The following is a 24,556-nucleotide window of genomic DNA, read 5'->3' on the forward strand; positions in this document are numbered from 1 at the left end:
AGACGACGGCGTCGTGGCGCAGTTGCCAGGCAGCCGAGTGGGGGCGGCAGTGACACAGCACATGGGGCAAGGTCTCCAGGGCCTCCCCGCATCGCCGGCAACGCTTGTCACCCTCGCCCCAGCGTCTAGCCCCATTAAGGGGTAAGACGTCGAGGCGGGCTCGGTGAACGAAGCGCCAATCAGCGAAGCGGGTGAAACTGCCGCCGCGGAGGAAGTGGTTTGACACTTTCGTCCGCGACGACACCCCGAAGACCTTCCCCTGATCGGGTTTGCTGTTGAGGCGGTGATGGTAAAATTCCGTCACTGCCGCCCTCAGTCGGTGCAACACCTGGGACCGAGCCACGGGTGTAACGACCGTCGTGCGCCCGCGTGAGCCTCGGAGTCTAAGACCCAATTCCTGGCGTGCAGCGCTCCACTCCCATCGCAATTGGAGCACGTCTCCTAATCGCCGCGCCGCGTTTCGTGCCCTCGACCACAATGTGGAAAAGTCACTGCTGGTTCTGGCGAACTCCCCCTCCAGCGAGCCGGAGAGGTAGGTCGCCAGATCCTGCTCGGTAGGTGGTCGACCGATTTTCCTGGCTACCGCCCCCCTCAGAGAATCTCTGGCCAGCCCGCTGATCGCCGGGTCAGACGCCGTCAGAAGACGGAACGCATGCCCGACGACCAGCGCGTCGGCCAGGTCAGCAAGCGGAAGTAATCCACATCCTCCCCGACTGGGGGGGAGGTAGATCACCTCCGCGCTGGCTCTCTGAGGCAGGTTGAGCCAGGATTTCGCGAGCTTCCTTACGAGCTTGTCCGCGTCTTTTAGAGGACCTTTTTCCACATGGGCTCCCCGCAGCAAAAAGTCGAGGCGGGGCAATATAAATGTCCCGACCGCCTCACACTTTTGCCATGGGGCGAGGAGGGAACGATCTACGGAGCGGAGGTCGCGGACGAGCTCCTCGATCGTCAGGAGCGGAGTCTGCTTCACCTGGAATCCCGTGGGGACTCCGAGATGCTCGTATGGCGCTCCTGCTGCCAGGGATTTCAACCCCTGACCCTGTAGGCTGAAGCAGGTAGGAACGGCCCGGCGAGTGCCTCTGCTGTCCTGGTGCAGTGTTGCACACTTCGCCGGGTTGAACCGAAGTCCAATCCTCTCTGCTGCAGCCTCCACTGTTCTCAACAGTGTTTCCATCCCCTCCGGAGTGTCGGCAACTAGTGCCATATCGTCAGCGTAGCCAAGGATGTTGTACCGCCGGCCGTGGAGCGTGTAACCCGCCGAGGAGCCGGATGCTGCACGAAGCACCGATTCCAGGGCAAGGTTAAACGCCACAGGGCTCAGCGGGCATCCTTGCTTCACTCCGGAGAGGATGGGGACAGGGTCGGTAAAGCCCTGTGACGTTCGCACTCGGGTGGTGCACCCGTCGTAGAGCCCTTCCAAGATGTTACGGAAGGGCTCGGGGACCTTGGCCTCCGCGAAGGCGTGGTAGATGGTTGAGTGGGGGACCGAGCCGAACGCGTTCGACAGGTCCAACCACGCAACCACCACCTGACGCCTGCCCCTGCGAGCGTCGTTAAGGACCTCCTGCAGCACGTAGTTCTGCTCGTAGCATCCCTCGCACGGCAGGAAGCCCTTTTGCTGAGGGCTAAGCCGCTCATTATGTAGGGCCCACGTGACGAGGCGGTCGGCAAGCACCGCCGCGAAGAGTTTGGGGGTCGTGTCGGACATGGCTAGTGGCCGCCAGTTCGAAAGATCCCCCCGATCGCCCTTCTTGTGAATCATCACAGTGTTGGAGGACTTCCAAGAAGCAGGGACCGACTCCAACCTTTGACATAGGTTGAAAAAGGCGGTCAGAATGGCGCAGTCCGGGTCGGCCTTCCGGAGATCACGGTAAGTTAGACCGTCTGGCCCCGGAGCGGAGTTTGACATCCGCCGGAGTCGACGATCCACCTCACTCACTCCGAAAGGCCGAACCAGTGCCGCGTCACTCGCCGCCGTTGGAGCCTCTGAAGGAAAGCCGAGAGGCCCAGAGGCTGGTGGCGTACTCGCAGGTGAGTACATGTCGAGGAAGTGTTGATGTACCTGGTCCTTCGGGACCTGGCATTGCGCCGGGGCGCCCATCAACACCTCCTGGACCGCACGCCTGCGGTTTTGCCGAAACAGCCTCTGGATCCGCGTTGCCTCTGCGACTTGGTCCGTGTTTCTTGTAGCCTCCGGTTCAGGACGACCGGGGGGGCGCGATGCCGATGCACCTCCGACACGCCCCTCCCTCCCCGCGACAGCGGTTGTCCTTCCTCTCGCGTTTTCTCCAACCCCCGCGGGTCTTGACCCGAAGCGTTGGAAGAAGGCGGCGATCGTAGTCGCCACCTCTTCCAGATCTTGAGTACTATCGACGGCCCCGGCCAAACCGATCAGTAAGCGCCTCTCCTCCGCCAACGCGACTTGCTCCCTTCTAAGGGATGCGCGCGGGCGGGGGCGAGGCTGACCAGCAGGCGCAGGCCGCCGATGCTCCGGGTCTCGCGGGGTTTGGAGGTCGGTGGGCACTACACCGACGCTCGCAGGGGCATTCGTTGTCCCCGTTCTACAACCACCCGGGTGCGAGCTCCCAGGGGTATTCCCACCCACACTACGAAAGCGCGACGCGAACCCTCCCAAGCGATTAAACATATCGCGTAGATCGCGGAGTCGGTTCGTCCGCGCGGAGTCGGCAGGGGCCCGATCGCCCACGTTCTCATTTCGGTTGCCCCTGCTTCCCGTCGCCGTCCCTCGCCGCGCGCCCCTGCGCGATGCGGCCGAGGACCGGTTCCTCGGCGTGACGGTGGTAGTGGTGGCGGTGGTGGTGGTGGTGGTGGCCCCCCTCGCTGCTCCCTCGGTGACCGGAGCTGGTAGGGGCGATGGAGGACGCTGGGCACCCGCAGATGGTCGGCGTGGTGCTCCTGGCGCCCTCGTCTCCCGCGCTGGTAGCGTGCGGGCTGGTGTCCTCGCTGTCGTCGGCGGCTGCAGCGTCTCCGGGTTCGGCGACCTGAAACCAGACGGAGATGTAGGGGACGAGGACAGAACTCGTCGACGGCGTCGTCTCTTCGAGACGGCGGGAGACCACGGGAGGGGGGAGGAATCGTCATCCTCCGCCCCTTCCTCCTCTTCTCTCCCCTCGATGGCCGGAGGGGGGGTGACGGCCGCTGTCCGGGTGGGACCAGGGGTGACCGTCACTTCCTCGATGGGGGGGAGGGAGGGGACTGCTGTCCGAGACAGAGTCCTCTTCATTCCCCTCTCCACTCCCCCCACGAGGGGCCGCGAGGTGACAATGGGCCCCCCGCTGACGGTGGTGGTAACGGTGGTCGTGGTGAGAGTAGCCGGCGCCATGCAGGAGACCACGCAGCAGCCTCTTCCGCTCCCCTGCACCCCGTAGATGGTGGGTGGGGTGGGAGGAGAGGCGGAAGCTCCCCTCAGGATGGTGGCGAGGGGGGGGCTGCTGCGGGCTGCGGTCGAGCACTCGGGCGGTAGTGATGACGCCCGGGTGAACGACCGCAGCCTTCTTCTTCCTTCCGTTTGTTCTCCTGGTGGCGCCGCGCTGACCACCGTTGCGCCCGCTGTGACGGCGGCGTAGGATGGTGATGCCGCCGTCCTGGTCGTCGAGGTGAACGTCCGGGTGGTCGGGACGTTCGGTGGGGTGGTGGGGGCGGGCGAAGCCCTGTCCCGCCCCGACCCCGTCCTCCTCGGCGACTTCTTAGAGCCGGCTTTCGGAGCCGCCTTCCTCCGGGTGGTGTTGAGGGCTGCTGTCCGCTTCAGAATGTCCCCAAGGTCCAACGGCACGCTGGCTCCCCTACTCCTGGTTACTGGCCCCCTCGGGCTGGTGGTCGGGGCCTTCGCTGTAGGGGAGACCGTCGACCCCCTCTTCCTCCTCGCCGCCCCGCTGGCAGGCTTCTCGCGGGGCGGTTCCGGGGTCGACTTGCGCGTCGGTGGGCTCGGGGTGGCTCGTTGGGCGGCTCCTACGGCACGGCTCTTGGCAGCGGGCGCTGCCCTGGTCCCTGCTGGTGGTGTTAACCCTGAAACAGGGCCGTCACTCCGTCTCGTCCCGCCGTCTCTCTTCGTCGTTGTCGTCGTCGATGTTGTCTGTTGGTGCGAGGGCAGTCTTTTCACGGCGATGCGGACGTCCCTCACCGAGATAATCCTCGGCTTCGTTGAGGCCGGGGGCGGCGGGGGCGTCTTCGACTTCCTGGAGGAAGCCGTCGGCGCCGCCGCCGCAGCCGGCCTGGTCCCCACGCTGGTTGGAGGTGGTGGGGGGGTCGTCGATGTCCTCGGGCGGTCCGCCCTCATCGCCGTCCTCCTGAGGGACAGCGGCCTCTGCCGCACGGGCGGCGGGGGCGTCTTCGACTTCCTGGAGGAAGCCGCCGGCGCCGCCGCCGCAGCCGGTGCAACCCGTGCGGACGCCGTTGATGGTGGTGGCGTCGTCGTCTTCGTGGTGGCCGCTGTCGTCCTCCTCAAGGCCTGTGTGTTCCGCGCGGTCGCCGGGGGCGGCGGGGGCGTCGACGACTTCCTGGAGGAAGCCGCCGGCGCCGCCGCCGCAGCCGGTACAACCCGCGCGGTCGCCGTAGGTGGTGGTGGCGTCGTCGATGGCCTTGTAACTGCCCTCGCCCTTGTCGCCGTTGTTGTCGGTGGCGTTCTGTCTGTCCTCGTCGCCGTAGTTGTCCCCGTCGTCGTCCCCTTGGCAGAAGCAACGCTGCCGAAAGACAGCGTGCTCTGCCTCAGGGAGGTGGACGGGCGTCTGGTCGAGGTCGTCGAGGTCGTCGTTGTCGTCGTCGTCGTTGACGATGTGGCAGCTGCACGGGTGGTCGGTGTAGCTGCGGGGCCCGTGGATGGTGGAGGGGCCCCCCCGGAGATCCGTGGGCGTTGGGCTGCAGACCGCCGCATCCCGCACGCTGTCGTCGTCGTCGTCGTCGTGGTGCACGTCGTCGACGTCATCGTCGTCGCCGTGCACGTCGCCGTCGACGCCGTGGCCGTGGTGGTGGTGGCGGTGCCAGCTCCGGTCAACCTTAAAATTGACTCGGCCCCCGAAGGGACCGAGCAATTAATACTTCCGGTCGCCGAGGGAGAGGACCTCACGGTGGTACGGGTGGAGGAGCCGCATGCTCCTCTCGTCCCACTGCGACCTGATCCGCTCGAATGAGCGGCGGTGTGGTGCGTCTTAACCGATTTCAGAGGGTACGCTCCTTTTCCGTGCTCACCACACTCGCCGCAGCGGTGAACCACCGAATGACCGGGGTGGTTCTTTTTCGCGTGTTTTATCAGGTCGCAGTGGGATTTGTAGGTCCCACCGAGCCTAATACCCGGTTTGCCGAAGCATTCCGGGCATCTGAATTCCGCCGGGAACGGAAAGTCGATAAAAATAGTTATCGCGTTGTTCGATTGTTCAGTCATCGTGGAACAACCTCTGCCGGATTGTCTCGAGTGTAAAATAAATTAAAGGTGTCAGGTATAATAAATAGAATAAATAAAACAGAGTATCGTAGTCGGTAGATGTAAAAAAAAAAAATGCAGTAAATAAATAGAGTAAAAAGAATAAATATATGGCACGTCAATGTTAGTATAAAATAAAATAAATTAGGACAGCACAGTACCGAGTCACAAATTAAAATAGGGTACACACGTACAATACACACAATAAATAAATAGATCACGGCACTGCACTATATTAAATAAATAAAATGAATAAAAACAACTACAACAGAGAGGTAAGTGATCGACTCACCAGAAGAGTTAGAAGACAGCGATAGAAGAAAATAGAGAGAAATACGGGAAGACAGAAAAGAGAGCGGATCGATAGAAGGATTGAAAGAGGTTAGAAGATGAAAGTGACAGCTAAGGGATCTACCTTGATGGTAAGAGACACCACCAAGGGGGGCTACCTAGCGGCCGATCGAGGAACTCGTTCCAGCTCCTCGTGCAGGGATCTACCGCTAGAGGGCTGCACCGATACTTGGCGGTACTTGGAGAAATTCTTCAGCTCAGGTCTGAAGAATCTCCAAGGCCTACTCAGATCGGTGACTGAAAGGATTAAAACCGAATTAATTTAATCGAGCGGACTCGATTAAACAATTCGGCAGTCTCTGATCGGAATCAAAGTTATTCCGGAGTTAGTTTGCTCCGGGAAAACGCACGCAAAATCGTCGTACGTTCCGACGTGCCGGTATTAAACGAAAAGATGTTTAATGTAGATTATTATTAACTACCGGCACAGGATTGCTCCCAAATTTCACAGTTAGCAGCAACAAAGTGTTCGGAACAGAACTAAGTTATTAAATAATTAATAACTTAGTCTGACGTCGAATAAATTGATCTGATAATTGTGAAATTTATCGAAACGTACACGAGGCGTTACGTAATTCCGAGACGAACGTTCCGGAATTCCTTTGTTCTGACGACCTAGGACGGAACCGTTGGTTGTTATTGAATTTATCCTGACAAACAATTAGCAGAGCTAAGTGTCGACAGGACAAAGACGAACAACAACGAACGGTGGGGAGGGGTAACCGCGCTGAACGGCCGTGCGGGTTAGCGCACTGGTGTTCGCGCGGGGGAGAAGAGTAAGAGAGGGAGTCGATCACTTACCCCACTCGAGGTCCTGCAGAGGTGTCCACGTGTTCCCGGCTGCTCGGTGGAGACGCTGATGGTGTGGTCCTCCTCCTCGGCGGCCAGTCGCGCCCCGATCGCTCCTCGGCTCCAGGTGATGCACGCACACGCACGAAAACTCGCGAACTTGAGAGCTGCGGTGCTCGTAAATGAAATTTTACTGGGGAGTAGATATCTCCTCGAATTATTGGGAATTGACTGTGATTGAATTCAGCAGATTGGGCCAATCCACACGGCACTGCAATGCGTGGCCGACCCGTGACCGAGGGGGAGCAAGCCCCGACCGCTCAGTCAATTCCCAAAAATCGAGTTAATATTCTGACTCCCCGATGGGGAGTGTATCAGATATTAAGCTGATAAGAACAGATAAAAGGCCTTTATTTTCAAAGAATCGTCCCCCGAGCTAGTGTTCGGGGGCGGTACAATATGTTGCCTTTCGGCGAGGGCAAATTATGAAAATAGTCTGTTTGGTGGGGGGGGGGGTGCGGCGCGGGGGAATTACATCCCCCTACGTGACAAACACTCGAACGTACACGCACACACACACACACACACATCCACGCGTCAATAAATAATACAATTATCAGAGTGTAGAATAAGCAGCACGAGCCTTGTCAGTTATTAAAAATATAAATCGTGGAACGGCCCACAGCACGCCAGAAGACTTAGACTAAGGAGATGACTAGATGTAGATAGAGAAGTATAGAGACAGCGAAGGAAGGAGGACAAAGATAGAGAGTAGAGAGAGTAGAGAAAGATAGAGAGATAGAGACAGAGGCGTGTTGTGGGCTCGTTGCCCTCGCTAAAAATTTATATATATAAAATTATACAGGGCCGGGGTGGCCCTGAGTCAGTACATTATTATTGCCGTTGTCGACGCCATCATTATTATTTATATTCTCGGGGCGCGATCTATTTGAGGGGGCCGCGGGGGGGGGGGCCGCATTCACCGCATCGAGGTGCAGGGGCGACTCCGGGGCGGGGACGGCGGCGGGAGCAGCAGCATATTGTCGGACCCCCGACACGTGCTCCACGTAGACGTCTCGACCCCACCGGATGGTCTCAGAGACAATGAGCCGGCGCATCATGCTTGCGTATCTCGTGCTGATACGCAGCACTTTGAGCACCGGCTCATTGGCCCGATCCCATGAGCCGAGAGCCCCCACGACGATCGCGTCGGTCACAACTCTGTAACCCTGCTCCTCGAGAACGGCCGCGATCGGAAGATACTTTTGTATCTTCCGGAGCCTTGCGGCTTCGAAAGCTTCGATGCCGTTCTCGAAGGTCACGGTCACATCGATGATCACGACGCTTTTCGAGGGCTCGTGCCTGACAACGATGTCCGGCCTGAGCGCCTCTAGATCGCCGGTGAGACCCTCGACCCTTTGGTTCACCCTTAAATTCCCCGGCAGTCGGCAGGCTCGCGAAATCCGCGAGACGACGGCGTCGTGCCGCAGCTGCCAGGCAGCCGAGTGGGGGCGGCAGTGACATAGCACATGGGGCAAGGTCTCCAGGGCCTCCCCGCATCGCCGGCAACGCTTGTCACCCTCACCCCAGCGTCTAGCCCCATTAAGGGGTAAGACGTCGAGGCGAGCTCGGTGGACGAAGCGCCAATCAGCGAAGCGGGTGAAACTGCCGCCGCGGAGGAAGTGGTTTGACACCTTCGTCCGCGACGACACCCCGAAGACCTTCCCCTGGTCCGGCTTGCTGTTCAGCCGGTGATGGTAAAATTCCGTCACCGCCGCCCTCAGTCGGTGCAACACCTGGGTCCGAGCCACGGGTGTTACGACCGTCGTGCGCCCGCGTGAGCCTCGGAGTCTAATACCCAGTTCCTGGCGTGCAGCGCTCCACTCCCATCGCAATTGGAGCACGTCTCCTAATCGCCGCGCCGCGTTTCGTGCCCTCGACCACAGTGTGGAGAAGTCGCTACTGGTTCTGGCGAACTCCCCCTCCAGCGAGCCGGAGAGGTAGTCCGCCAGATCCTGCTCGGTAGGTGGACGACCGATTTTCCTGGCTACCGCCCCCCTCAGAGAATCTCTGGCCAGCCCGCTGATCGCCGGGTCAGGCGCCGTCAGAAGACGGAACGCATGCCCGATGACCAGCGCGTCGGCCAGGTCAGCAAGCGGAAGTAATCCACATCCTCCCCGACTGGGGGGGAGGTAGATCACCTCCGCGCTGGCTCTCTGAGGCAGGTTGAGCCAGGATTTCGCGAGCTTCTTTACAAGCTTATCCGCGACTTTTAAAGGACCCTTCTCCACATGGGCTCCCCGCAGCATGAAGTCGAGGCGGGGCAATATAAATGTCCCAACCGCCTCACACTTTTGCCACGGGGCGAGGAGGGAACGATCGACGGAGCGGAGATCGCGGACGAGCTCCTCGATCGTCAGGAGCGGAGTCTGCTTCACCTGGAATCCCGTGGGGACTCCGAGATGCTCGTATGGCACTCCTGCTGCCAGGGATTTCAACCCCTGACCCTGTAGGCTGAAGCAGGTGGGGACAGCCCGACGAGTGCCTCTGCTGTCCTGATGCAGTGTTGCACACTTCGCCGGGTTGAACCGAAGTCCAATCCTCTCTGCTGCAGCCTCCACTGTTCTCAACAGTGTTTCCATCCCCTCCGGAGTGTCGGCAACTAGTGCCATATCATCCGCGTAGCCAAGGATGTTATACCGCCGGCCGTGGAGCGTGTAACCCGCCGAGGTCTCGGATGCTGCACGAAGCACCGATTCCAGGGCAAGGTTAAACGCCACAGGGCTCAGCGGGCATCCTTGCTTCACTCCGGAGAGGATGGGGACAGGGTCGGTAAAGCCCTGTGAGGTTCGCACTCGGGTGGTGCATCCGTCGTAGAGCCCTTCCAAGATGTTACGGAAGGGCTCGGGGACCTTGGCCTCCGCAAAGGCGTGGTAAATGGTTGAGTGGGGGACCGAGCCGAACGCGTTCGACAGGTCCAACCACGCAACCACCACCTGACGCCTGCCCCTGCGAGCGTCGTTAAGGACCTCCTGCAGCACGTAGTTCTGCTCATAGCATCCCTCGCACGGCAGGAAGCCCTTCTGTTGAGGGCTAAGCCGCTCATTATGTAGCGCCCACTTGACGAGGCGGTCGGCAAGCACCGCCGCGAAGAGTTTGGGGGTCGTGTCGGACATGGCTAGTGGCCGCCAGTTCGAAAGATCCCCCCGGTCGCCCTTTTTGTGAATCATCACAGTATTAGAGGACTTCCAAGAAGCAGGGACCGACTCCAACCTTTGACACAAGTTGAAAAAGGCGGTCAGAATGGCGCAGTCCGGGTCGGCCTTCCGGAGATCACGGTAAGTTAGACCGTCTGGCCCCGGAGCGGAGTTTGACATCCGCCGGAGTCGACGATCCACCTCACTCACTCCGAAAGGCCGAACCAGTGCTGCGTCACTCGCCGCCGTTGGAGCCTCTGAAGGAAAGCCGAGAGGCCCAGAGGCTGGTGGCGTACTCGCAGGTGAGTACATGTCGAGGAAGTGTTGATGTACCTGGTCCTTCGGGACCTGGCATTGCGCCGGGGCTCCCATCAACACCTCCTGGACCGCACGCCTGCGGTTTTGCCGAAACAGCCTCTGGACCCGCGTTGCCTCTGCGACTTGGTCCGTGCTTCTTGCAGCCTCCGGTTCAGGACGACCGGGAGGGCGCGATGCCGATGCACCTCCGACACGCCCCTCCCTCCCCGCGACAGCGGTTGGTCTTCCCCTCGTATTTTCTCCAACCCCCGCGGGTCTTGACCCGAAGCGTTGGAAGAAGGCGGCGATCGTAGTCGCCACCTCTTCCAGATCTTGAACACTATCGACGGCCCCGGCCAAACCGATCAGTAGACGCCTCTCCTCCGCCAACGCGACTTGCTCCCTTCGAAGGGATGCGCGCGGGCGAGGGCGAGGCTGACCAGCAGGCGCAGGCCGCCGATGCTCCGGGTCTCGCGGGGTTTGGAGGTCGGTGGGCACTACACCGACGCCCGCAGGGGCATTCGTTGTCCCCGTTCTACGACCACCCGGGTGCGAGCTCCCAGGGGTATTCCCACCCACACTACGAAAACGCGACGCAAACCCTCCCAAGCGATTAAACATTTCGCGTAAATCTCGGAGTCGGTTCGTCCGCGCGGAGTCGGCAGGGGCCCGATCGCTCACGTTCTCGGTGTTGCCCCTGCTTCCCGTCGCCGTCCCTCGTCGCGCGCCCCTGCGCGATGCGGCCGAGGACCGGTTCCTCGGCGTGACGGTGGTAGTGGTGGCGGTGGTGGTGGCCCCCCTCGTTGCTCCCTCGGTGACCGGAGCTGGTAGGGGCGATGGAGGACGCTGGGCACCCGCGGATGGTCGGCGTGGTGCACCTGGCGCCCTCGTCTCCCGCGCTGGTGGCGTGCGGGCTGGCGTCCTCGCTGTCGGCGGCTGCAGCGTCTCCGGGATCGGCGACCTGAAACCAGACGGAGATGTAGGCGACGAAGACAGAACTCGTCGGCGACGTCGTCTCCTAGAGACGGCGGGAGACCACGGGAGGGGGGAGGAATCGTCATCCTCCGCCCCCTCCTCCTCTTCTCTCCCCTCGATGGCCGGAGGGGGGGTGACGGCCGCTGTCCGGGTGGGGCCAGGGACAACCGTCACTTCCTCGATGGGGGGGAGGGAGGGGACTGCTGTCCGCGACAGAGTCCTCTTCATTCCCCTCTCCACTCCCCCCGCGAGGGGCCGCGAGGTGACGATGGGCCCCCCGCTGACGGTGGTGGTGACGGTGGTCGTGGTGAGTGTTGCCGGCGCCATGCAGGAGACCACGCAGCAGCCTCTTCCGCTCCCCTGCACCCCGTAGATGATAGGTGGGGTGGGAGGAGAGGCGGATGCTCCCCTCAGGATGGTGGCGAGGGGGGGGCTGCTGCGGGCTGCGGTCGAGCACCCGGGCGGTAATGAGGACGCCCGGGTGAACGACCGCAGCCTTCTTCTTCCTTCCGTTTGGTCTCCTGTCGGCGCCGCGCTGACCACCGTTGCGCCCGCTGTGACGGCGGCGTAGGATGGTGATGCCGCCGTCCTGATCGTCGAGGTGAACGTCCGGGTGGTCGGGACGTTCGGCGGGGTGGTGGGGGCGGGCGAAGCCCTGTCCCGCCCCGACCCCGTCCTCCTCGGCGACTTCTTAGAGCCGGCTTTCGGAGCCGCCTTCCTCCGGGTGGTGTTGAGGGCTGCTGTCCGTTGTAATACGTCCCCGAGGTCCAACGGCACGCTGGCTCCCCTGCTTCTCGTGACTGGCCCCCTCGGGCTGGTGGTCGGGGCCTTCGCTGTGGGGGAGACCGTCGACCCCCTCTTCCTCCTCGCCGCCCCGCTGGCAGGCTTCTCGCGGGGCGGTTCCGGGGTCGACTTGCGTGTCGGCGGACTCGGGGTGGTACGTTGGGCGGCTCCTACGGCACGGCTCTTGGCAGCGGGCGCTGCCCTGGTCCCTGTTGGTGGTGATGACCCTGAAACAGAGCCGTCACTCCGTCTCGTCCCGCCGTCTCTCTTCGTCGTAGTCGTCGTCGCTGTTATTTGTTGGGGCGAAGGCAGTCTCTTCACGGCGATGTTGACGGCCCTCACGGAAATGATCCTCGGCTTCGTTGAGGCCGGGGGCGGCGGGGGCGTCTTCGACTTCCTTGGGGAAGCCGCTGGCGCCGCCGCCGCAGCCGGCCTGGTCCCCACGCTGGTTGGAGGTGGTGGGGGGGTTGTCGAGGTCCTCGGAGGGTCCGTCCTCGTCGCCGTCCTTCTGAGCGACAGCGGCTTCTGCCGCACGGGCGGCGGAGGCGTCTTCGACTTCCTGGAGGAAGCCGCTGGCGCCGCCGCCGCAGCCGGTACGATCCGTGCGGACGCCGTAGATGGTGGTGGCGTCGTCGTCTTCTTGGTGGCCGCTGTCGTCCTCCTCAAGGCCAATCTATTCCGCACGGGCGCCGGGGGCGGCGGGGGCGTCGACGACTTCCTGGAGGAAGCCGCCGGCGCCGCCGCCGCAGCCGGTACAGCCCGCGCGGTCGCCGTGGGTGGTGGTGGCGTTGTCGATGGCCTTGCGACTGCCTTTGCCCTTGTCGCCGTCGATGTCGGTGGCGTTGCGTCTGTCCTCGTCGCCGTAACCGTCCCCGTCGTCGTCCCCTTGGCAGGAGCAATGCTGCCGAAAGACAGCGTGCTCTGCCTTAGGGAGGAGGACGGGCGTCTGGTGGTCGTCGAGGTCGTCGTCGTCGTCGTTGTCGTCGATCCTGTGGCAGCTGCACGGGTGGTCGGTGCAGCTGCGGGGCCCGTGGATGGTGGAGGGGCCCCCCCGGAGATCCTTGGTCGTTGGGCTGCAGACCGCCGCATCCCGCACGCTGTCGTCGTCGTCGTCGTCGTGGTGCACGTCGTCGACGTCATCGTCGTCGCCGTGCACGTCGTCGCCGACGTCGTGGCCGTGGTGGTGGCGGCGGTACCAGCTCCGGTCAACCTTAAAATTGACTCGGCCCCCGAAGGGACCGAGCAATTAGTATTTCCGGTCGCCGAGGGAGAGGACCTCACGGTGGACGTTGTGGAGGAGCCGCGCGCTCCTCTCGTCCCACCGCGACCTGATCCACCCGAGTGAGCGGCGGTGTGGTGCGTCTTAACGGACTTTAAGGGATACGCTCCCTTCCCGTGCTCACCACACTCGCCGCATCGATGAACCACCGAATGTCCGGGGTGGTTCTTTTTAGCATGTTTAATCAGGTCGCAGTGGGATTTATAGGTCCCACCGAGCCTGATACCCGGTTTGCCGAAGCATTCCGGGCATCTGAATTCCGCCGGGAACGGAAAGTCGATATAGATAATTATCGCGTTGTTCGATTGTTCAGTCATTATGGGACAGCCTCTACAGGTGAACTCGAGTGGAAATTAAAATTAAAATGTCAAGTGACTAAAATGTGTAGCGTTGAATAAATATAACAAATACAGTAAAATGCAGTAAAATAAATAGAACACAGTAGAATAAATAAGATCGGTAAAATGTCACTTGAGTAAAAGATAAATAAATAGATAAGTAAATAAAATATGATAAAACAGCACAGCACTGAGTCAAAGAATAAAATATGGTTCAAGACCGCACAATAACAATAAATAAATAGGACTACAGCACTGCACTATACACTTAGTAAGATAAATAAAATAAATAACATAATTAAAACAGAAAGGCAAGCGATCGACTCACCAGAAAATAGAAGAAAGCGACAGAAGAAAATAGAGAGAAGATAAGGGAAGACAGAAAAGAGAGCGGATCGATAGAAGGATGAAAGAGGTTAGAAGATAAAAGTGACAGGCGAGGGATCTACCTTGATGGTAAGAGACACCATCAAGGGGGGCTATCTAGCGGTCGATCGAGGAACTCGTTCCAGCTCCTCGTGCAGGGATCTACCGCTAGAGGGCTGCACCGATGCTTGGCGGTACTTGGAGAAATTCTTCAGCTCAAGTCTGAAGAATCTCCAAGGCCTACTCGGATCGGTGACTGAAAGGATTAAACCGAATTAATTTAATCGAGCGGACTCGATTAAACAATTCGGCGGTCTCTGATCGGAATCAAAGTTATTCCGGAGTTAGTTGGCTCCGGGAAAACGCACGCAAAATCGTCGTACGTTCCGACGTGCCGGTATTAAACGAAAAGATGTTTAATGTAGATTATTATTAACTACCGGCACAGGATTGCTCCCAAATTTCACCACTAGCAGCAACAAAGTGTTCGGAACAGAACTAAGTTATTAAATAATTAATAACTTAGTCTGACGTCGAATAAATTGATGTTATAATTGTGAAATTTGTCGAAACGTTTACGAGGCGTTACGTAATTCCGAAACGAACATTCCGGAACTCCTTTGTTCCGACGACCTAGGAAAGAGCAGTTGGCTGTAATTGAATTTATCCTGACAAACAATTAGCAGAGCTAAGTGTCGACAGGACAAAGACGAATAACAACGAACGGAGGGGAGGGGTAACCGCGCTGAACGGCCGTGCGGGTTAACGCACTTGGGCTCGCGCGGGGGAAGAGAGTCAGAGGGGGAGTCGATCACTTACCCCACTCGAGGTCCTGCAGAGGTGTCCACGTGTTCCCGGCTGCTCGGTGGAGACGCTGAAGGTGTGGTCCTCCTCCTCGGCGGCCAGTCGCGCCCCGATCGCTCCTCGGCTCCAGGTGATCGCACGAACACTCGCGAACTTGAGCGATGCGGCGCTCGAAACGAAATTTTGCCCGTAATTTGGGAGAGTATTCCCTCGATTTCTGGAAATTGACTGTTCTGATTATAATGAACAAATTGGGCCAATCCACACGGCACTGCAATGCGTGGCCGACCCGTGACCGAGGGGGAGCAAGCCCCGACCGCTCAGTCAATTCCCAAAAATCGAGTTAATATTCTGACTCCCCGATGGGGAGTGTATCAGATATTAAGCTGATAAGAACAGATAAAGGCATTTTTATTTTCAATTAATCGTCCCCCGAGCTGATGCTCGGGGGCGGTACAATATTGTTGCCTTTCGGCGAGGGCTGTATATAATAGTTTCTTTGGTGGGGGGGGTGTGGCGCGGGGGAGCTATGTCCCCCTGCGTGACAAACATCATACATTCAAACGCACACGCACACACACACACACACATCCACACGTCAATAAATAAATACAATTATCAAAATATAAAATATGCGGCACGAGCCTTGTCAAGTTTTAAAATAAACATATTGGAACTGCCCACAGCACGCCAGAGAACTTAAACTAGGTAGATGACTAGATTTGATAGACGTAGAGAGACAGCAAAGGAAGGAAGACAAAAGATAGAGAGTAGAGAGAGTAGAAAAAGATAGAGAGATAGGGACAGAGGCGTGCTGCAGGCTCGTTGCCCTCGCTAGAAATTAATATATATAAAATTATACAGGGCCGAGGTGGCCCTGAGTCAATGCATTTATATTATCGCCATCAATGTTATTATCGCTGTTATATAGATTTTCGGGGCGCGATATATTTGAGGGGGCCGCGGGGGGGGCCACACTCACCGAGTCAAGGGGCAGGGGAAGCTCCGGGGCGGGGACGGCGGCGGGAGCAGCGGCATACTGTCGGACCCCCGACACGTGCTCCACGTAGATGTCCCGACCCCACCGGATGGTCTCAGAGACAATGAGCCGGCGCATCATGCTTGCGTATTTCGTGCTAATACGCAGCACTTTGAGCACCGGCTCATTGGCTTGATCCCATGAGCCGAGGGCCCCCACGACGATCGCGTCGGTCACAACTCGGTAACCCTGCTCCTCGAGAACGGCCGCGATCGGAAGATACTTTTGTATCTTCCGGAGCCTTGCGGCTTCGAAAGCTTCGATGCCGTTCTCGAAGGTCACGGTCACATCGATGATCACGACGCTTTTCGAGGGCTCATGCCTGACAACGATGTCAGGCCTGAGCGCCTCCAGATCGCCGGTGAGACCCTCGACCCTTTGGTTTACCCTTAGGTTCCCCGGCAGTCGGCAGGCTCGCGAAATCCGCGAGACGACGGCGTCGTGGCGCAGTTGCCAGGCAGCCGAGTGGGGGCGGCAGTGACACAGCACATGGGGCAAGGTCTCCAGGGCCCCCCCGCATCGCCGGCAACGCTTGTCACCCTCGCCCCAGCGTCTAGCCCCATTAAGAGGTAAGACGTCGAGGCGAGCTCGGTGGACGAAGCGCCAATCAGCGAAGCGGGTGAAACTGCCGCCGCGGAGGAAGTGGTTTGACACTCTCGTCCGCGACGACACCCCGAAGACCTTCCCCTGGTCCGGCTTGCTATTCAGCCGGTGATGGTAAAATTCCGTCACCGCCGCCCTCAGTCGGTGCAACACCTGGGTCCGAGCCACGGGTGTTACGACCGTCGTGCGCCCGCGTGAGCCTCGGAGTCTAAGACCCAGTTCCTGGCGTGCAGCGCTCCACTCCCATCGCAATTGGAGCATGTCTCCTAATCGCCGCGCCGCGTTTCGTGCCCTCGACCACAATGTGGAGAAGTCGCTGCTGGTTCTGGCGAACTCCCCCTCCAGCGAGCCGGAGAGGTAGTCCGCCAGATCCTGCTCGGTAGGTGGACGACCGATTTTCCTGGCTACCGCCCCCCTCAGAGAATCTCTGGCCAGCCCGCTGATCGCCGGGTCAGGCGCCGTCAGAAGACGGAACGCATGCCCGACGACCAGCGCGTCGGCCAGGTCAGCAAGCGGAAGTAATCCACATCCTCCCCTACTGGGGGGGAGGTAGATCACTTCCGCGCTGGCTCTCTGAGGCAGGTTGAGCCAGGATTTCGCGAGCTTCTTAACGAGCTTATCCGCGACTTTTAAAGGACCTTTCTCCACATGGGCTCCCCGCAGCATGAAGTCGAGGCGGGGCAATATAAATGTCCCGACCGCCTCACACTTTTGCCACGGGGCGAGGAGGGAACGATCGACGGAGCGGAGATCGCGGACGAGCTCCTCGATCGTCAGGAGCGGAGTCTGTTTCACCTGGAATCCCGTGGGGACTCCGAGATGCTCGTATGGCACTCCTGCTGCCAGGGATTTCAACCCCTGACCCTGTAGGCTGAAGCAGGTGGGGACAGCCCGGCGAGTGCCTCTGCTGTCCTGATGCAGTGTTGCACACTTCGCCGGGTTGAACCGAAGTCCAATCCTCTTTGCTGCAGCCTCCACTGTTCTCAACAGTGTTTCCATCCCCTCCGGAGTGTCGGCAACTAGTGCCATGTCGTCGGCGTAGCCAAGGATGTTGTACCGCCGGCCCTGGAGCGTGTAACCCGCTGAGGTCTCGGAAGCTGCACGAAGCACCGATTCCAGGGCAAGGTTAAACGCCACAGGGCTCAGCGGGCATCCTTGCTTCACTCCGGAGAGGATGGGGACAGGGTCTGTGAAGCCCTGTGAGCTTCGCACACGGGTGGTGCACCCGTCGTAGAGCCCTTCCAGGATGTTACGGAAGGGCTCGGGGACTCTGGCCTCCGCGAAGGCGTGGTATATGGTTGAGTGGGGGACCGAGCCGAACGCGTTCGACAGGTCCAGCCACGCAACCACCACCTGACGCCTGCCCCTGCGAGCGTCGTTAAGGACCTCCTGCAGCACGTAGTTCTGCTCATAGCATCCCTCGCACGGCAGGAAGCCCTTCTGTTGAGGGCTAAGCCGCTCATTATGTAGGGCCCACTTGACGAGGCGGTCGGCAAGCACCGCCGCGAAGAGTTTGGGGGTCGTGTCGGACATGGCTAGTGGCCGCCAGTTCGAAAGATCCCCCCGGTCGCCCTTCTTGTGAATCATCACAGTGTTCGAAGACTTCCAAGAAGCAGGGACCGACTCCAACCTTTGACATAGGTTGAAAAAGGCGGTCAGAACGGCGCAGCCTGGGTCGGCCTTCCGGAGATCACGGTAAGTCAGACCGTCTGGCCCCGGAGCGGAGTTTGACATCCGCCGGAGTCGACGATCCACCTCACTCACTCCGAAAGGCCGAACCAGTGCCGCGTCGCTCGCCGCCGTTGGAGCCTCTGAAGGAAAGCCGAGAGGCCCAGAGGCTGGTGGCGTACTCGCAGGTGAGTACATGTCGAGGAAGTGTTGATGTACCTGGTCCTTCGGGACCTGGCATTGCGCCGGGGCGCCCATCAACACCTCCTGGACCGCACGCCTGCGGTTTTGCCGAAACAGCCTCTGGATCCGCGTTGCCTCTGCGACTTGGTCCGTGCTTCTTGCAGCCTCCGGTTCAGGACGACCGGGAGGGCGCGATGCCGATGCACCTCCGACACGCCTCTCCCTCCCCGCAGCAGCGGTTGGCCTTCCCCTTGTATTTTCTCCAACCTCCGCGGGTCTTGACCCGAAGCGTTGGAAGAAGGCGGCGATCGTAGTCGCCACCTCTTCCAGATCTTGAATACTATCGACGGCCCCGGCCAAACCGATCAGTAAGCGCCTTTCCTCCGCCAACGCGACTTGCTCCCTTCTAAGGGATGCGCGCGGGCGGGGGCGAGGCTGACCAGCAGGCACAGACCGGCGATGCTCCGGGTCTCGCGGGGTTTGGAGGTCGGTGGGCACTACACCGACGCCCGCAGGGGCATTCGTTGTCCCCGTTCCACAACCACCCGGGTGCGAGCTCCCAGGGGTATTCCCACCCACACTACGAAAGCGCGACGCGAACCCTCCCAAGCGATTAAACATATCGCGTAAATCTCGGAGTCGGTTCGTCCGCGCGGAGTCGGCAGGGGCCCGATCGCTCACGTTCTCGGTGTTGCCCCTGCTTCCCGTCGCCGTCCCTCGTCGCGCGCCCCTGCGCGATGCGGCCGAGGACCGGTTCCTCGGCGTGACGGTGGTAGTGGTGGCGGTGGTGGTGGCCCCCCTCGTTGCTCCCTCGGTGACCGGAGCTGGTAGGGGCGATGGAGGACGCTGGGCACCCGCGGATGGTCGGCGTGGTGCACCTGGCGCCCTCGTCTCCCGCGCTGGTGGCGTGTGGGCTGGTGTCCTCGTCGGCGGCTGCAGCGTCTCCGGGATCGGCGACCTGAAACCAGACGGAGATGTAGGCGACGAAGACAGAACTCGTTGTCGGCGGCGTCGTCTCTTAGAGACGGCGGGAGACCACGGGAGGGGGGAGGAATCATCATCCTCCGCCCCCTCCTCCTCTTCTCTCCCCTCGATGGCCGGAAGGGGGGCGACGGCCGCTGTCCGGGTGGGACCAGGGGTAACCGTCACTTCCTCGATGGGGGGGAGGGAGGGGACTGCTGTCCGCGACAGAGTCCTCTTCATTCCCCTCTCCACTCCCCCCGCGAGGGGCCGCGAGGTGACGATGGGCCCCCCGCTGACGGTGGTGGTGACGGTGGTCGTGGTAAGTGTTGCCGGCGCCATGCAAGAGACCACACAGCAGCCTCTTCCGCTCCCCTGCTCCCCGTAGATGGTGGGTGGGGAGGGAGGAGAGGCGGAAGCTCCCCTCAGGATGGTGGCGAGGGGGGGGCTGCTGCGGGCTGCGGTCGAGCACTCGGGCGGTAGTGAAGACGCCCGAGTGAACGACCGCAGCCTTCTTCCTCCTTCCGTTTGGTCCCCTGCTGGCGCCGCGCTGACCACCGTTGCGCCCGCTGTGACGGCGGCGTAGGATGGTGATGCCGCCGTCCTGATCGTCGAGGTGAACGTCCGGGTGGTCGGGACGCTCGGCGGGGTGGTGGGGGCGGGCGAAGCCCTGTCCCGCCCCGACCCCGTCCTCCTCGGCGACTTCTTAGAGCCGGCTTTCGGAGCCGCCTTCCTCCGGGTGGTGGTGAGGGCTGTCGTCCGCTTTAGGATGTCCCCGAGATCCAGCGGCACGCTGGCTCCCCTACTCCTGGTGACTGGCCCCCTCGGGCTGGTTGTCGGGGCCTTCGCTGTAGGGGAGACCGTCGACCCCCTCTTCCTCCTCGCCGCCCCGCTGGCAGGCTTCTCGCGGGGCGGCTCCGGGGTCGACTTGCGTGTCGATGGACTCGGGGTGGCTCGTTGGGCGGCTCCTGGTCCGGTCCGGCTCTTGGCAGCGGGCGCTGCCCTGGTCCCTGATGGTGGTGTTGACCCTGAAACAGAGCCGTCACTCCGTCTCGTCCCGCCGTCTCTCTTCGTCGTAGTCGTCGTCGACGTTGTCTGGTGGGGCGAGGGCAGTTTCTTCACGGCGATGTTGACGGCCCTTACGGAGATGATCCTCGGCTTCGCTAAGGCCGGGGGCGGCGGGGGCGTCTTCGACTTCCTGGAGGAAGCCGTCGGCGCCGCCGCCGCAGCCGGCCTGGTCCCCACGCTGGTTGGAGGTGGTGGGGGGGTAGCCGAGGTCCTCGGAGGGTCCGCCCTCGTCGCCGTCCTTCGGAGGGACAGCAGCTTCTGCCGCACGGGCGCCGGGGGCGGCGGGGGCGTCTTCGACTTCCTGGAGGAGGCCGCCGGCGCCGCCGCCGCAGCCGATGCAACCCGTGCGGACGCCGTCGATGGTGGTGGCGTCGTCGTCGTCGTCTTGGTGGTGGCCGCTGTCGCCCTCGTCCTCTTCAAGGCCAGTCTGTTCCGCACGGGCGCCGGGGGCGGCGGGGGCGTCGACGACCTCCTCGAGGAAGCCGCCGGCGCCGCCGCCGCGGCCGGTACGACCCGTGCGGTCGCCGTCGGTGGTGGTGGCGTCGTTGAAGGCCTTGTAACTGCCCTCGCCCTTGTCGCCGTCGTTGTCGGTGGCGTTCTGTCCGTCCTCGTCGCCGTCCCCGTCGTCGTCCCCTTGGCAGAAGCAACGCTGCCGAAAGACAGCGTGCTCTGTCTTAGGGAGGAGGACGGGCGTCTGGTGGTCGTCGAGGTCGTCGTTGTCGTCGTCATCGTCGACGCAGTGGCAGCTGCACGGGTGGTCGGAGCAGCTGCGGGGCCCGTGGATGGTGGAGGGGCCCCCCCGGAGATCCTTGGTCGTTGGGCTGCAGACCGCCGCATCCCGCACGCTGTCGTCGTCGTCGTCGTCGTGGTGCACGTCGTCAACGTCATCGTCGTCGCCGTGCACGTCGTCGTCGACGCCGTGGCCGTGGTGGTGGTGGCGGTACCAGCTCCGGTCAACCTTAAAATTGACTCGGCCCCCGAAGGGACCGAGCAATTAATATTTCCGGTCGCCGAGGGGGAGGACCTCACGGTGGTACAGGTGGAGGAGCCGCATGCTCCTCTCGTCCCACTGCGACCTGATCCGCTCGAATGAGCGGCGGTGTGGTGCGTCTTAACCGATTTCAAAGGGTACGCTCCTTTTCCGTGCTCACCACACTCGCCGCAGCGGTGAACCACCGAATGACCGGGGTGGTTCTTTTTAGCATGTTTAATCAGGTCGCAGTGGGATTTGTAGGTCCCACCGAGCCTAATACCCGGTTTGCCGAAGCATTCCGGGCATCTGAATTCCGCCGGGAACGGAAAATCGATAAAAATGGTAATCAAGTTATTCGTTTGTTCAGTCATTGTGGCCTCTGCCGGATTGTCTCGAGTGTAAAATAAAATACCAAGTGACTAGGAACGTATACAGTTGAATAAATAACAATGAATAAAATATAATATAATGAATAAGGTAAAATCACTGGAGTCACTTGATTAAAATTTAATAAATAAGTAAAATGTAGTCGTTGGATAAAATAGAATAAAAGTAAATATAAATTAAGACAGTACAGTACCGAGTCGCACAGTAAAAACACTGGGTACAATAAGTACATACAATAAATAAATAAAATAAATAAAACCACGGCACTGCACTTCACAGATAAATAAATAAAATAAATAGAAACAACTACAATAACAGAAAGGCAAGCGATCGACTCACCAGAAAATAGAAGAAAGCGATAGAAGAAAATAGAGAGAAAATAAGGGAAGACAGAAAAGAGAGCGGATCGATAGAAGGATTGAAAGAGGTTAAGAAGATAAAGTGACAGGCGAGGGATCTACCTTGATGGTAAGAGACACCACCAAGGGGGGCTACCTAGCGGTCGATCGAGGAACTTGTTCCAGCTCCTCGTGCAAGGATCTACCGCTAGAGGGCTGCACCGATACTTGGCGGTACTTGGAGAAATTCTTCAGCTCAGGTCTGAAGAATCTCCAAGGCCTACTCGGATCGGTGACTGAAAGGATTAAACCGAATTAATTTAATCGAGCGGACTCGATTAAACAATTCGGCGGTCTCTGATCGGAATCAAAGTTATTCCGGAGTTAGTTTGCTCCGGGAAAACGCACGCAAAATCGTCGTACGTTCCGACGTGCCGGTATTAAACGAAAAGATGTTTAATGTAGATTATTATTAACTACCGGCACAGGATTGCTCCCAAATTTCACAATTAGCAGCAACAAAGTACTCGGAACAGAACTAAGTTATTAAATAATTAATAACTTAGTCTGACGTCGAATAAATTGATGTTACAATTGTGAAATTTATCGAAACGTACACGAGGCGTTACGTAATTCCGAAACGAACGTTCCGGAATTCCTTTGTTCCGACGACCTAGGACGGAACCGTTGGTTGTTATTGAATTTATCCTGACAAACAATTAGCAGAGCTAAGTGTCGACAGGACAAAGACGAACAACAACGAACGGAGGGGAGGGGTAACCGCGCTGAACGGCCGTGCGGGTTAACGCACTTGGGTTCGCGCGGGGGAAGAGAGTAAGAGAGGGAGTCGATCACTTACCCCACTCGAGGTCCTGCAGAGGTGTCCACGTGTTCCCGGCTGCTCGGTGGAGACGCTGAAGGTGGGGTCCTCCTCCTCGGCGGCCAGTCGCGCCCCGATCGCTCCTCGGCTCCTGATGGTGGATCGCACACGCGGAACTCGCGAAATTGAGCGTTACGGCGCTCGAGCGAAATTTTGCCCGGATTTTGGGAGCAGATATCTCCTCGAATTATTGGGAATTGACTGATATTAGTTAAGCAGATTGGGCCAATCCACACGGCACTGCAATGCGTGGCCGACCCGTGACCGAGGGGGAGCAAGCCCCGACCGCTCAGTCAATTCCCAAAAATCGAGTTAATATTCTGACTCCCCGATGGGGAGTGTATCAGATATTAAGCTGATAAGAACAGATAAAAAGGCCTTTATTCTCAAAGAATCGTCCCCCGAGCTAGTGCTCGGGGGCGGTACATTATTGCTGCCTTTCGGCGAGGGCGAATTTTTAAAAAATACATAATTCTTTGGTGGGAGGGGGTGCGGCGCGGGGGAACTATGTCCCCCTACGTGGCAAACACATTCAACGCAGACGCACACACACACACACATCCACACGTCAATAAATAACAATTATCAAGGTATAAAATTAGCGGCACGAGCCTTGTCAGTATTTAAATAAACATAATGGGACGGCCCATAGCATGCCCGGAAACTTAAACTAGGGAGATGACTAGACACGAGATAGAAGAAGAAGAGAGAAGCAGCGACGGAAAGAAGACAAAAGATAGAGAGTAGAGAGGGTAGAAAAAGATAGAGAAATAGAGACAGAGGCATGCTGTGGGCTCGTCGCCCTCGCAATTCATATAAAATAATATAGAATTATACAGGGCCGAGGTGGCCCTGAGTCAGTACATTTCTTGTGTCATTGGCGCTTTCAATATTTAAATTCTCGGGGCGCGATATATTTGAGGGGGCCGCGGGGGGGGCCACGTTCACCGCATCGTTGGGCAGGGGCAACTCCGGGGCGGGGACGGCGGCGGGAGCAGCAGCGTACTGTCGGACCCCCGACACGTGCTCCACGTAGACGTCCCGACCCCAACGGATGGTCTCAGAGACAATGAGCCGGCGCATCATGCTTGCGTATTTCGTGCTAACACGCAGCACTCTGAGCACCGGCTCATTGGCCTGATCCCATGAGCCGAGAGCCCCCACGACGATCGCGTCGGTCACAACTCTGTAGCCCTGCTCTTCGAGAACGGCCGCGATCGGAAGATACTTCTGTATCTTCCGCAGCCTTGCGGCTTCGAAAGCTTCGATGCCGTTCTCGAAGGTCACGGTCACATCGATGATCACGACGCTCTTCGAGGGCTCATGCCTGACAACGATGTCCGGCCTGAGCGCCTCTAGATCGCCGGTGAGACCCTCGACCCTTTGATTGACCCTTAATGTCCCCGGCAGTCGGCAGGCTCGCGAGATCCGCGAGACGACGGCGTCGTGGCGCAGTTGCCAGGCAGCCGAGTGGGGGCGGCAGTGACACAGCACGTGGGGCAAGGTCTCCAGGGCCTCCCCGCATCGCCGGCAACGCTTGTCACCCTCGCCCCAGCGTCTAGCCCCATTAAGGGGTAAGACGTCGAGGCGAGCTCGGTGGACGAAGCGCCAATCAGCGAAGCGGGTGAAACTGCCGCCGCGGAGGAAGTGGTTTGACACTTTCGTCCGCGACGACACCCCGAAGACCTTCCCCTGATCTGGTTTGCTGTTAAGGCGATGATGATAAAATTCCGTCACTGCCGCCCTCAGTCGGTGCAACACCTGGGACCGAGCCACGGGTGTTACGACCGTCGTGCGCCCGCGTGAGCCTCGGAGTCTAATACCCAGTTCCTGGCGTGCAG

General features: G+C 59.6%; 1 protein-coding gene and 3 pseudogenes across 1 annotated transcript; all 4 read right to left on the bottom strand.

Moving 5' to 3' along the window:
* Positions 1 to 6,823: 6,823 nt before the first annotated feature.
* Positions 6,824 to 7,002, bottom strand: LOC143217740 (U2 spliceosomal RNA; annotated as a pseudogene).
* Positions 7,003 to 13,925: 6,923 nt separating this feature from the next.
* On the bottom strand, positions 13,926 to 21,481 carry LOC143217550 (uncharacterized). Its single transcript, XM_076441938.1, has 3 exons — positions 15,599 to 21,481; positions 14,632 to 14,833; positions 13,926 to 14,068 (listed from the first exon to the last, which is right to left on the bottom strand). The coding sequence occupies exons 1-3, from the start codon at positions 21,479 to 21,481 to the stop codon at positions 13,926 to 13,928; spliced, it is 6,228 nt and encodes a 2,075-aa protein (XP_076298053.1).
* LOC143217756 (U2 spliceosomal RNA) lies at positions 14,863 to 15,025 on the bottom strand (annotated as a pseudogene).
* Positions 21,482 to 22,930: 1,449 nt separating the features above from the next.
* LOC143217746 (U2 spliceosomal RNA) lies at positions 22,931 to 23,110 on the bottom strand (annotated as a pseudogene).
* Positions 23,111 to 24,556: the final 1,446 nt, after the last annotated feature.

This window comes from Lasioglossum baleicum, chromosome 17 (assembly GCF_051020765.1).
Source record: "Lasioglossum baleicum chromosome 17, iyLasBale1, whole genome shotgun sequence".
Lineage (NCBI taxonomy): Eukaryota > Metazoa > Arthropoda > Insecta > Hymenoptera > Halictidae > Lasioglossum > Lasioglossum baleicum.